At 48.6% G+C, this 14,122-nt stretch overlaps 1 protein-coding gene across 1 annotated transcript; it reads left to right on the top strand.

The window, feature by feature from the left end:
- The first annotated feature begins 3,663 nt into the window (after positions 1–3,663).
- On the top strand, positions 3,664–8,092 carry TLNRD1 (talin rod domain containing 1). Its single transcript, XM_064480644.1, has 3 exons — positions 3,664–6,032; positions 6,656–6,708; positions 6,993–8,092. The coding sequence occupies exon 1, from the start codon at positions 4,851–4,853 to the stop codon at positions 5,937–5,939; it is 1,089 nt and encodes a 362-aa protein (XP_064336714.1). The 5' UTR covers positions 3,664–4,850; the 3' UTR covers positions 5,940–6,032; positions 6,656–6,708; positions 6,993–8,092.
- The last annotated feature ends 6,030 nt before the right edge of the window (positions 8,093–14,122 follow it).

Genomic DNA, 14,122 nt, shown 5'->3' with positions numbered 1-14,122 from the left:
AGAATGCCTGAGACTGAACTGGCCCACTTGTAAGGGCAAAAACAAACAAACAAACAAACAAACAAACAAACGAAACAGAGGGAAACTGCAGCGAAGGAAAGATACATAACGGCAAAGAATGCCCCTTACTGACCGCCAGGTGGCAGTGTAGACCAGACACAGCTTGGTTGTTGGTCTATAAACTCTGGAGTATAGTGTCAAAGTTGGATATCAAAACCTAGCACAGCTATATACATATACAGTGGAATACAATTCAGTCTTACAAGAAAATTCTGAGACATGTGATAATATCAATGAACCTTGAAGACGTTACTCTAACTGAAATAAGCCAGACACAAAAAGACAAATATATGATTCCACTTATATAAGGAACTCATAGTCGTCAAATTTATAGAGAGAGAAAATAGAATGGTGGTTTGTAGGGGCTGGGGAATGAGGAGTTATTGTTAGTGGGTACAGAACTTCAATTTGAGAAGATGAAAGGTTTCTGGAGATGGATGGTGGTGATGGTTGCACAATGGTGTGAATGTTCTTAACACCATGGAACTGTGGGTTAGGTTCATAAAAATGGCCAAGATGGGAAACTTTATGTTATGACTATTTTATCACAATTAAAAAAAAAAAAAGAGTTCTCAAACTGTGATCTTATATATGCCTGAAGTCCAGGTGGTAGCTGTACCTTCTAATATAGGCAAAGAAGGAAGGAAAGTATGTTTCTGGCCTGCCCCAAACTCAGTCATTTCCACCTTTCCTCCCTAGCCCTCAATCAGCTCTCTATTTGCATCTTGTGTATTCATTTATTTATTAAATGTCTACTAAGTGTCGGCCTTGAGCCAGGCACCGAGAATACATTCTCCAGTGGCCACGCCATTTTCGGCATTGCCTCAGCTTCCTCTTGTCTGCTCCATTCACCTTCCCTGGCCAATCCTTCAGCCACATTTTTTTCAGCTTTCTTCTCTCACTCAGTTTCCATTTTGATAAAAAATACTTTGCACAGTACCTTTTGTTCATATTATATTTTAGTTTTAGAAGAGGATTAGGAGTAATGGGTGGAGTTTTCTAAAGAAAAAGCCCAGACTCCCGTGACTCTGGGGCAGACAGCCTTCCTCTATTAATTAATCAAGTTAGACAAAAATATGCTACAGCATCAAAACCCCCCAGGTCTCAGTGGCTTCACACTGAGTTTACTTTTTGCTCACATTACACATCCAACACAGGTCAACAGAGGGTCGGCTCCATGGTCTCCCAGGCTTCCGGAGGGTCCGTCAGCTTTTAGCTGCACCACCTAGAACACAGCTTCCAGAGCAGTCACGGCAGGGGAAGAGCGGACAGGTACAGACTGGCCTTGCATAGCCTCGGTCCCAGGTAACCCACATCACCTCCACTTACATTTCATTGGTCAGAACTGATCACATGCTCCTGCCTAATTGTAACTGGGCTACCTGGTGAGCCCTACTGCTTCTGCTCTAGCTCCTTTACTCTGTGCTCTCCCTATACCAGTAGTGAAGTTGTGATGACTTGCTTTCTCTGTTGCCCTCTCTGGACTCTACTCTTCAGAAGGGGTAGAGCCCTCAGGGTCTGGCACATGGGAGGTGCCCAGTGTTTGCAGAGGGAATGAATAATGGCAGGAAGTTAAGGACCTAGAGGAAGGTGGGGTTAGTACCTGGAAGGATTCATTTAGGAAGAGCTGTCATATCTGAAAAATGAAGCCAGGGAAGGCGGGTGGGCCAAGTAACTGATCCTATCAAATTTTTCAAGCTAAACCCAAACCTCACTGAATATAGGGGGACATTTTATGTGTAACGTATCTCATTGTTGGAGTACAAGGTTTCCAGCAACACAAAGAGACTGCATATGTAGAAGGAAAGGAAAATAGGACCCTAGGGACACCAAGTGGCTTTGAGAAAAAAATCTGATCCCAGAGCAGTTTTATGAATAAACTAGGAATGTAAGGAAGGGTCTGACTTCTTTCTCTGAAGTTTTTGGAGCTAAGTAGGACTAGGGTGCTATTCCTGGGTTACCATGGAAAGAGTCTGATTTATCCAACTGTTTTTCTCCTGCAGAAAAATAAAAGGGATTAACCCTACAGAATCGCTGCTTGTTTAGAAAACCAGCAGTTTTATCGGCCTCGGTTTGCAAAATAACTGGGTTCATTTAGATTTTAGAAGTTATCTAAGGATACTTGAAGTTATAAGCAGAGTGACTATCCATTTAGGTTTGTATCTGTGGTTACTGGTTAATTTCTTAGTGACATGTCTCACAGTTCAGTCTCAAAGCTGTTTCGGTTTGGACAATACATTGCAAGGTCGTCCTAGTTACAAATGACATTTACAACTGGCTGAAAAAAGGTGACACCAGATCCTAGAAAGGGGCAGAGGAACAAACATTTCCGTTTGGTGAACGCACCCTGCTCGGGATGGGCACCTAGAAGGCTTATTTCAGGACTAAGAGGTGGGGGCCGGCCCTTCAGGAGGTGGAGTTAGTCCAGACGCTTTAACCACTTCCTGAAGAGTAAAGGCTGGGTAAAATTAAAAAGAGGTGATGGTGGGGTCCTCGCCCATGCATTTGCTAACTTCTTGACCTTAGGAAGGCACTTAAGGCGTCTGAGCATCATTTTCCTTATCTGTAAAATGGGGATAATAACGTTTACTTCCAAAGGCTGTTTCTTTTATTTAACCGTGGCCACTATTATTCCATCATATAACCAAAGACATATAAGTTATGAGAGGGCAAACTGCCGGTGAAGGCTCATAATTCTAACAGCTACATTTATGAGCCAAGTACTCAGGCAGTCAGTGCACAGTGTCTGATTTCGAAATGAGAAAACGGATACTTGGAGAGAGAACTTGCACAAGGTCACACAACTGAAATGGCTGGGGGAAGACTGACCCCAGGAAGTCTGGTTCAAAGCCCGCGCCCCAGCGATATAAGGGAGGGGGCGGCAAGCGCCTAGCCTCGTTCTTCGCACTCCATCTCCAGTGCTCTTTCCTTAACCCGCACGGCTCCTTCAGAATCCCACCGCGGGAGAGGATCACACAACAAAGGGCGGGGGAGCGCTCAGGAGACCGGTCGGTGTCCCGCAAAACGCGCTAACTGGACCCCAGCAAATCACTAGGAAATGGTATCGGGTGTCTTCCTCCCTTCAGTTCAGAAACAGGCCACCTTTTAGACTTGCTCCCTTGGCGGCGAGAAAGCGTGGAGCCCCCTGGTCTGGCTGAGAGCTTACGTAAGGCCAACCGGCGGCTGCGCCCGTGTCTCCCAAGGGTGTGCGCCGAGCCCCCGGCCCGGGAGGGCCTCCCTCCGGCCTGCTCCCCTCGCCGCTCCGCGGGGGACCACCGGGGAAGCCGGGGACCACCGGCCCCGCGCCAGCGGCGTCCGCGTTGGGAGGGGGCGTCCTATCGCAGCCACCCAGCTTCCCGGGGGAGGAGCAGCGCATCGCGCAAGCATCCGGGAGCGGCGGAGGGGGCGGGAGGAAGGGCGAGAGGAGGAAGCGGGATTTAAACGAAAGGCGGTGACGCCACACAAAAGATTTCTATAGGCTCCAGGGAGGTTAGGGCCGAGGCGGCGGCGGCGAGCCCGGGGGCGAGGCGCGGACGGGAAGAGGAGAAGCCTCCAGCAGCCCCGGCGGGCGAGCGGGCGGCGGCGCACCCACGGCCGCGCTCCGAGGTGAAGCCGCGCGGGGAGAGGAAGCGGGTGTTTTCCCCTCTGCCTTTCGGCCCCCGCCCTTCCTTTCAGTTTCTCCCGGCTCGCTCGGAAGTTGGAGGTTGACAAAAATGGCAGGAGCCGGGGCCCGGGCGGGTTGCCGCAGCGCCGCGGGGACCTTCTGAGTTGGCTGGGCCGCCTGGGAGACGCGCGCGGCTGCGTCCGATGCACAGGGCCCGGGGTCTCGGGAGAGCTCAGCCGCAGCGGGCCCGAGGCGAGGAGGCGACGGGGATGGACTCGCGCCGACAGCCAGCGGCGGGCCGCGGGGCGCGCGGTCCGGGAGGGCGTGCCGCCTCGGCGCCGGGCCGCGCTCTGTGAACCGGCGAGGCGGGAAGGGGCAGCTGCGGCGCCCGGCACGCCCGGGCGTGGCAGGCGGGCGAGAGCGCGAGCGGGGCGGCCGCTGTGCGCAATCAGTGCAGGCTCCCGCCCGACTCTGACTCGGCCGCGCCAGCACCGGCCACACCCTCGGCCCTGCCGCCGCCGCCGGCGCCGCTTCCCGAGAGCGGGAGGCAGGAGATGCGCCCAGGGCAGCCCCGCGTCCTACAGCGCCAGTCCCGGCCACCGTCGCGGGGAAGTGCCGCCTGGCGGGGTCTGGACGCCTGAAGCCCACGTGCGCCGCCGAGCCCGAGGTGGCTGACAGCAGTGCCCTCCTGAGCCGCCGCCCGCGCTCCTCCCCGAGGAAAGGATTTTGATTTCAAAGAAAGGAAGGAAGGAAGGACAACTCCCAGCTTCCCTCTCCGGCCCTCCCAGCTCCGGCGGTCGGGCCGGGCCATGCCCAGGAAGGCGGCGGCGGCGGCAGCCCAGCAGAAGGGACTTTCCTGGCAGCCCGGCGACGAGGAGAGCAGTCTGTGAGTTTGCTTTGCCCCGGTTCATGGTTCCTGCAAGCCCTCCAAGAGGCCGAACGCTGCAGCCCCTCCCCGCGCCCCGAAGAGACTTCTGTGTTCTCTGGCCCCAGGGCCCGCTCCGCGCCGCCCGGGATCCGGCCGCCGCAGCCCAGTGCCCTCTGCCCGCGGCGGTGGATGGCATGATGGTGCGGGGAAGGCACCGCGGCCTTGGCCAGCTGAGTCGCGACGGCCGCGGGGGCGGCGGCATTGGCAGCGGCGGTGGTAGCGGACTCCCCAGCGGCATGCCAGTGCCCCCCGGGCGCGATGGCTAGCGGCAGCGCTGGGAAGCCCACTGGCGAGGCGGCTTCTCCGGCTCCAGCGAGCGCCGTCGGCGGGGCCTGCTCGCAGCCGCGTAAGAGGCTGGTGTCCGTCTGCGACCACTGCAAGGGCAAGATGCAGCTGGTGGCCGATCTGCTGCTGCTCTCGAGCGAGGCGCGGCCCGTGCTCTTCGAGGGCCCTGCCTCCTCTTGTGCCGGTGCCGAGTCCTTCGAGCAGTGCCGGGACACCATCATCGCACGCACCAAGGGGCTCTCCATCCTGACCCACGACGTGCAGAGCCAGCTCAACATGGGCCGCTTCGGGGAGGCAGGGGACAGCCTGGTGGAGCTGGGCGATCTGGTGGTGTCACTGACCGAGTGCTCCGCCCACGCGGCATATCTGGCGGCCGTGGCCACGCCGGGCGCGCAGCCCGCGCAGCCGGGCCTGGTGGACCGCTACCGCGTGACGCGCTGCCGGCACGAGGTGGAGCAGGGCTGCGCCGTGCTGCGCGCCACCCCGCTGGCTGACATGACCCCGCAGCTGCTGCTGGAGGTGTCGCAGGGCCTGTCGCGCAACCTCAAGTTCCTGACAGACGCGTGCGCCCTGGCCAGCGACAAGTCCCGGGACCGCTTTTCCCGCGAGCAGTTCAAGCTGGGCGTCAAGTGCATGAGCACGAGCGCGTCGGCGCTGCTGGCCTGCGTGCGCGAGGTGAAGGTGGCGCCCAGCGAGCTGGCGCGGAGCCGCTGCGCGCTCTTCAGCGGGCCGCTGGTGCAGGCGGTCAGCGCCCTGGTGGGCTTCGCCACCGAGCCGCAGTTCCTGGGTCGCGCGGCGGCCGTGAGCGCCGAGGGCAAGGCGGTGCAGACCGCCATCCTGGGCGGCGCCATGAGCGTGGTGTCGGCCTGCGTGCTCCTGACCCAGTGCCTCAGGGATCTGGCGCAGCACCCGGACGGGGGCGCCAAGATGTCGGACCACAGGGAGAGGCTAAGGAACTCGGCCTGCGCCGTGTCTGAAGGCTGCACCCTGCTATCTCAGGCTTTAAGGGAGAGGTCTTCGCCCAGGACTTTACCGCCAGTGAATTCCAATTCTGTGAATTAGCAACCCCCGGCCCCACCATCCCTTTCTTCCACCCCAGGCTAAAGGAAGATACTTATTCTTTATCCCTCTCCATTTATACCAAAGAAATCAAAGGTGAAGCTTCCCCCCAACCCCCTCCCGCCCCCCCCCATGTTAAATGCTCGAGAGGAATCTTCCAGAAGGCAGGGCCATGCCTCCCATTTACGCACGCACTCGAGGGCCCCGGTACCCACCAGCGCAGACACAGTAGGGACCAGGAGATGGAAGATGTGTGATCTGCTGGTTGCAGAATCACCCCCAACCCCTCCCCCAGCTCCTCTTCCGGAATTCCTCAACTAAATTTTATTAATTGGGCAGGAAGGAGGTCATGGGTTCATTTCTTTTTTTGGTCTCCCCACCCCCTAATTAAAAGAAAGGTTACCTCAGTTTTCACTCCTTAGACATGGATGTAGCTACCTTTTTTGTATGTTGTTATTTTTTTAAGCAATCGTGTTGGATTAGGCGTATATTTGGTATGGAAAGAGTATGACATTGCCATGTGATTTGCATACGGGGGGAAAAGCTACTGTGAGTGTGTGTTTTATTTTTTAATTTACACTATAGAGTGATTTTTTCCCCCCTAATGTCAAGTTTTTACCTTGCATGTACTGGAGTATTTATTTCATCTATTAAAATGTTATGTTTCTCAGATGGCTTTTGGCAATTATTGTTGATTTTCAATAATTGTGATGTTGCAGGCTGCATGTCATCTATGGAAAGGCACCCTGGAAAGTTCTGCCGTAGCAGTGAGGTGGGTACCCAATCCTCAACCCTTTCTTCTTCCTCAAGAGCTGCTTCTTTGAACAGCCCAAAATTCAAGGAGAGCTGCGTGTAACACTCTTGTAGAGGCAGGGGGCACAAATGTGGTTGAATTAAGTATAGTGCAAACTGGACTGTTAATGGGGGTTTTTGGTCTTGCCTCTAGTGTCTCCTGGAATGTGATTGAGCTCCCTTTGTCCCCACGCCTCTTTCTGTCCTAATGAGCAGGGTTCAGGCTGACAGAAGTTTGATTTGTATTCCGCCTGTCTTTTTCAGATTAAGGCTCTTCCTACACCTGTGTGGAATGCCAGCCTTCCCAGGTCAGAGGATCTGTGTATGGACGTGCAAAAGGACTGTGTATCAAGTGAGAGTATGTAGACAGGTCTATTCAGACAAGATCCAGGTGCTCGTGATTTCAGAAAAATACTGTAGAGGGTTCCAGACTGTTTAATACAGGGAGAGGTATTCTGGAAAGTGTGTTTAAGAACTTTCCAGAGCATGATTGCGGGCAAAGGGCTCCTTTTTGTGACCTTGATCTAAGATACGCTTTCGTTGACTGTTATGTTGGAAGAAGGTTTTGTTAAATGAAATTCGGAGTTATTTTGAGGTAGTTGGTCTTTTCTGTAGACAATTAAAAAAAATCTTGGGGGAGGGGGTGTATAGTTTTGCTGAACATAGCTAACTGAGTTTTGAACATTTTCCCACTGAAAGTACAACAGGTTTATTTGTGTGCTCATCCTGAGAGAACCACGTGGGTAAAACTCATACATGCTTTAAATTTGCTCCGTGTACATTTTTCTGGGGATTTGTTGTGCCTGAACCTTTGCAAGTCCCACAAATCTGAAAAGAAAGATTTTTCCACTGTGATATGTTAGAGGAGAAAGTCATAGTGGCTGTTTTTACTTGAATAATTACACTTATTACAAGCACATCGTATTCAGCCTGTAAAACCTCTTTAAACCTGTGTGGGGTGGTACAGCTGTTCAGCTTCTCTGAATTTGAAGTTTGAAAAAGTTTTAAAGTGGTAGGGTCTATGCATTTTTTAAAAAACGGTCAAGGGAGTTGTTTTTTTCTCATAGGTCCTGGTGAATTTAAATTTTTGAAGCCTTTAAAAGATGAAAATGACCTTTAATGTTTATTCCTCTGCCCCTGCCCTTCGTTTAAGTCTGGATTGGTCAAGTTCAGGAGGTATTTGAGGAGAGGAAACCTAACCCATGTGCCAGTGACAGTCCTGCTTATGGATAGTTATTTTTAGTTATTTTTATTTATCGGATTTATGTAAATAATACTGAAGTGGTTCCTTTAGCCTGTGCAGATCACAAAGAGTAAACTGAAAGGAACAAAGTAAAATAAAATCAGAACCAGAAACCTGCAAATTTGGTGTCTGATTAGGAAAAAAAGAATTGCCAGTTGTTGCTTGGACTCTTCCCTTGCAGAAGCAATTTTCAGGACAGTGCAAGCCAGAAAAGAAAAAAAAAATCACTTTCCCTATCTACTTGGATGAAGTTAACTAGCTAGTCACCAAATTAATTTTGAAACTTTCCTTTCTCTTAGCCAAGGGATAGTTGCTCTTAACATTTCTATTAAAGGTTTTGACTTGAAATCAAAATCCTATCCTCTGAAGTTGTTAAAATGTTCAGTGGTGTGTTAACCCCTTTTTTTTCCTCTCTCTGGCTCTGTGATAAAGTAGGATTTTTCATCCAGCAGGTGGCTTGAAATGAATTCTGCTTTTATTTTTTTCAGCAAGTTTCAGGAAACCAGAGTGCACAATGTTTCTGTGTGTCTGTATCATTAGCTAGACAAGGGATTTGGGCACAGGTCTCTGATATTTTAACTTTCTTCCAGTGTATCAGGTTGTTAAACTTGTTTTTTAAATAGCCTTGATTTCTTTAAAAAGAAGTATCTCAGACCTATTTCATTGGGTTTAATAAGGGCAGCAGAGATAATACTGGTTCCAGGAATAAAATCAGAGTGGCCTCATTAAAAAAAAAAAAATTAAACCACACTAGAGTTAATTTAAGATGGCAAGCCTTGGGCTCTCCTGACTTCTGAGGGCAGGTTTTCTTACACAGGCTTAATGGGCACCATCCTGACTGAGGATGTTGAAAACCTTCCTTTGAATGGTCATGAGAGAAGGAAATCATTATGGCTGTGTTCTCGGAACAAAAGCCATTATTTATGACAGTCAACCAAAGTAATGGGACAAAAGGCTTTCAAACACAAGACTTAACTAGAAAAAAGCACAGCTCTGTCTTTCCTTGGCTGTTTAAGTGTGGCCTTTTTCTATTATTCATTCTGGGTTGATGTTAGAAAATGCAAAAAATTACGTGTGTGTATGTGTGTGTGTATTTTTGTCCCCCACCCTCATCTCTACCCCAGTTTTGGTAAAATTTAAGGTCATATTTCTTCAAAAAATCACTAAAGAGTTTATAGTTCTGGAAGCATCACTTTCATTTGGTTGGTTATTTTACATACCCTGTTTTTTTTTTAAGCCAGCATAGTGATCTAAAATATTTGACAGTTTGAAACAGCTAATTTTAACAGAAGCACCTGTTTTTTCGGAATGAATGTGACTATGGTAACATGCAGATCAGGCAGAGGATTTGAAAACCGCCTGCCAAAGCCCCTTCTGAGCTTTGCTCGGTAAACAGGAGAGCAGTTAGAGAAGAAATCCGTTTGAAGCCTCAGTAGCACGTTTGCCTGTGGGGCCGTCCCCTGGCCCCTCGGTGCCTGGGTTTCCAGTACCTGGAGGAGCCGTTAAGGAGACCATCTCTGGGCTTCCAATGTGGACACAGATACTTGTGTTCCCTCCAGGCAAATTCTTGCCTTGATTAAAAAAAATTATTATTTTTTTTTGCATATGAGTATGTGTGAAATGAATTGTCCTGTTTTACCAAAGTAGGGTTTTCATTCATGGTGGTTTGGATAGATGGCTAGTCTGCTTCCACGTCAGGGGCAGAGGCTCAACGATTGAACTGTTCTGATGCTATAGAGAAGTATGATGACTCGTATCTGTGCTTGGGGTTGATTTAATTTAACTGTAAAGCGCCTTTGGCTCAGAGGCTGCAGTGCCTGGCATGTGTGCATGTAGTTTTTTTTAAGTGAATGTGTGTTTAAGACGCCTGCAGCAAGTGTACCTAAGCAAGTCAGAGAATTGTTTCTGGAAATGAGAGTTACAATGGGCATTCATTCAACACATATTTCCTGGGGGCCACCTGTGTGTGCTAGCCACTGTGCGGGGCCCAGGGCTGCAGCCCAGAGTGAGGCGTGGTTCCTCCCTTCGCAAAGACCTAGTGCTGCTCCAGACTTGGTTAGTGGGCTGGCAGTAGCCTCAGCAGCAGCATCCTGGGCCTGTTTCTAGGAGAAACTCTGGGGTGGATCACTGATTCGGATGCAGGCCCAGTCTGGGGGACCACTGGTCTGCAGGGCCTGCTGGTTTCTTTGTGTTCCCTACTGACCCTGTAAGACCAGAGTGCTTCTGTGGCAGGAGGCAGCAGTGTTTCTGCAAGTTTCTTGTTTGCTCAGGTGTTTTTTTCCCTCCTGGGATATTTTGAGCCCTTTTCTTTGGGTAGAAAAGATAATTTAGTCTCTCCGGCCAGTTTGGAATCGGCAGGTTTTTCTTGTGTGTATGTGTGTGTTTACAACTGCAGAGCTCTCCCTCTCTTACCTCCCCTTGGAGATGAACTGCAGTTATATAAAAGTAAGCTGGCAACTTAGCTCTCTGTGTTTTTGCATGTTGTTGACTCTGGTCCTAGAAAGCTGGAACTAGCAGACAACCTAATTAAAACCCAACTCATTAGCTCTTTGGCTGCCCAAGAAAGCATTTTGCTATTAAGTTTCTAAAGTACTCTATTCAGAACCAAATGAAGCATACAGACTTATCCAGGACTCATTTTAGGGATAGCCAAAGTTTGCATTATACTCAGAAAATATGTCCTTTAAGGCCAACCAGGCACCAAGAATTAGGATGATCTTCTGGGGCCTCCCTGCTCACAGTGGTGGTCCTGGGAGCTGGCTTTGGCATCACCAAGGAACTTGGTAGATAGCAGAATCTTGGCCCTTCCGCAGACCTACCCAATAGAATCTGCTTTGGCAAGATTTCCAGGTGATTTCCGGGCACATTAACTCTAGGAGATAATATGTAGTGGCCATGACCGGATCACTGCTTGACTCTTTACTGTGGGAACAGAGGCATTTATTGTGTTTATTTAGACCTTTTCAGTTTATAAAGTGCGTTCACGTATGTTATATAATTGGGTCCTTAGCGCAGTCTCGTGAAGGAGGCAGGTATTACTCACTCTGCGTATCATCTAAACATTTGTACTTCTGTTTTCCTGCTGTAAAAGTTAAATATTTATGATGAGTTCCCATGGCGTGCAAAACCCTGTGATGAGTTCCATAGACTAGTTCTGTCCACCTAGAAGGTCCTCGAAAGTATGATCTGAAACACTTTGTGTTAAGTCAGTTTCTCCTAATCTTGCTTTTACCCCTCCAGATAATTTGACACAGCAGATAAATTGTGATATCCTCAAGGATGGCCCAAATAAAGAGCATAGCCTTGTCTTCTAAGTCTTCTGTTACTCTACATGGCAAGCCTATCCAGGTTCTCAGAAACACTGGATGTCTTAAATTCTTAAAACCACAACGTCAAACTTCCGGGAAGCATTTAAATGCCGATTTAGATTTGTTAGCATAATTTAAAAATGAATCCATTCACTGACTTCAAACTGCATTCTAGGTATTCAGTAATAACATACGTGTATCCAGATTTATGCTGAAGTAGGACACAGAGAGGGAACTTTACAAAACCCTGTGTTTCAGGAAGTGAAATATATATCCTGTGTATTCAAGGTTAGTGAGCTTGTTGCCCTGAAAAACTTCCGCCAAATTGCACTGCGTCACCTAAGTGTTAATATGTAATAGTTTGCCTTTGTTCTAATTTGCCTAGGTTTTAGATGGTGCTCAAGATACTGATCAAGTGAAAAAGTTGTTGCCTTGGTTATAGGAGACCTGGATTGATGTCAAACCTCTAGAAATTAGGAAATTGTAGGAAACCTAGGTCAATTTAGTGCTTACTGATGCCTTTTCCATTTCAACTTTTTTTGGTGACCATCAGTCCTGTTCTAAAATGAATGAGTAAGTTATCCAGACACCTTCCTTCAGACAGAATTTTGGCATAAAAATTTTCCTGAAAGTTTCCTTGGAGGTGAGGTTTTACTTTAAATATTCCTTCTCTGGAAGTTCCATGATAAAGTGGTTTCTAAAAACATAAATATGATCCTAGTTTTATTATCACTTGGGATCTAATTTTTAAGATGTGTAGGCATTTTGTGTTAGTAATGCTTGGAAAGTTGTTCATAGGCTTGACAAAAATAGATCATCTGATATTTTACCTGTCTTGATGGAATCATATACTCCACAGCAATTTCCATGACACCTGCTCTTTAAGTTGAGTCTGTGCAGAGGGCATTAGGTAGATGTGGCTGGTGACCAAAGAGGGTCCCATGGAGATGTCTTTAAATCCAGCGTGGCTCAGCCACAATGACTTTGATAATTCAGGACCAAATAGGAGTTTTATCCACCTAGATTACTAACATGACTAAAGTGGAACTGAATGGATATGAAATATTAAATAGTTTGAAAGACACATCCTTATAAGTGGCTCAAGCGTTCCAGTTCCTTCTTTCCTCTCTTTCTGGAGTTCAATTCAAACCTTTTTGCCCACTAAGTTTTCTAGAAACACAGGCAATTCTTGACATCACTGGGACTTCTTGCTTCATCCTGGGCACCCACAGGGGACCTGATAGAGCCACACTAATAGTAGGTGAGGGTGTGAGACTGCAGTCATACCGGGTCAAGTGGCTGATAATGACACTTCCTCTATTCTTGGTTGGGTCTAGAATCCTGTCTGGGTTTAGCAAGTCTGATGGTATAATGTTCCTGACTTAGCAGACATTTCCTGGGCATCTGGAACAGTGTTTAGGCATGTTCTTTATATTACCTTTTTTAAGGGGAATGACTCAAAGCCACACAGATAACTTAGAAACAGACCCAGAAGCCCCATCCTTTGTCATCCTCAACAAGAGCAGTTTGTGATGCTGTTTGCCTTCCAGTGGAGGTGTTTTCCAGGTACACCCTCCTTTTGTGTTACGTCTGTATAACTCTGCAAACAACAGGCCCAAGAAGGTGTGGCTTTGAGTGGACTCATTGTTTAGGTGACAGAGGAGCAGTAAGTAGGTGCTACCATGATTCACCAGAGCCTCTTCCCTTCGAGATACAGTAAGTGGTTTTAGTATCATGGGGGTTGATTCCTCCTTGAACATACGAGATTATTCACCTTCAAGGCTCCAGGAAAAGATTTTAAATACAAACTAAAATTGGGAGCCCTTTTGACGTTTTCCCGTGTAAAAGTGCCCATGAAATTCCATATGGGGTGAAACTCTATGGATTGTCAAATCTCAGGGCCGAGAGACTTCGGCTGTTTCTACCATCTTAATACTCTGAGACATGAATTCTGCAGAGTCCATTGGGAGTTCATTTAGATTTATTGAAACACTTCCTAATTGCCTAACCTAAATTGTTCCTCCTACATTGTTTTGCACCCCCCTCCCCCCCTTTTCCTTTTCTAGCTGAGAAGAGAATGGCTCACAAACTCCTCACAGAATACAGGACATTAATTGGTGCCTCGGAGGATGTGAAGATATTGGGAGCAGCCTTACCCTGGATTTTTCAGCCATCTCCAGTAGACATTTCTTAAGACTAATTCTGTACTAGGAGTTGGGAATATGGAGATGAGCTTAGGATGTAGTTCAAGTGATAGGAAGGAAGAACAAATTACAAGTGAGTAATGTTAATGAGGATCCTCTAGTTTAGGTCTTTGGCTGTTTGGGACCTTTGTAGTTCCTGGAGTTGATCAAGTTGGATATATTATCCTGTTGACTAGGGAAGGATGTTGGCATCAGAACCGGTCTTTCCTACTCTCAGTGCCAGGTGACTGCATATAATTTAAATAGGAATTTCATTGAATTTATTTTTAGTGCAGCTGGAGGATAGTTTTCAGTTAGAGATTGCAGGTGCCCTAAAGGGTGGACTCTATTCCAAGGCTTAGGGGTCATTTTCTTTCCTGCTCATTAATTTTGAGTAGCGTTGAAGCCGGATGTGGGGCTATTCCGGACTGGCTCTGCTCTACAGGAAGCAGAGCAGTCGTCCCCCCAACCCCCACTTCATTCAAGCTGGCCTTGGACCAGGAGCCCTGGGAGGGGCCGGTGGGGCCAGCTTACCTGCGGAGGAGTCCTGGGCTTGGCTGCCTGCCGCCTTTGTGGGTCGCAGAGAGCTGAGCAGGGGCACTTCAAAATGCGTATGGCTGGGAGTTGGGGCTGGCTGGGAGCCTTCCAAGGCAGGAACCG

This window comes from Camelus dromedarius, chromosome 29, assembly GCF_036321535.1.
Source record: "Camelus dromedarius isolate mCamDro1 chromosome 29, mCamDro1.pat, whole genome shotgun sequence".
NCBI classification, from domain to species: Eukaryota; Metazoa; Chordata; class Mammalia; order Artiodactyla; family Camelidae; genus Camelus; species Camelus dromedarius.
The sequence above is the reverse complement of the archived record's forward strand: the minus strand, read 5'-3'. Positions and strand labels throughout refer to the sequence as shown.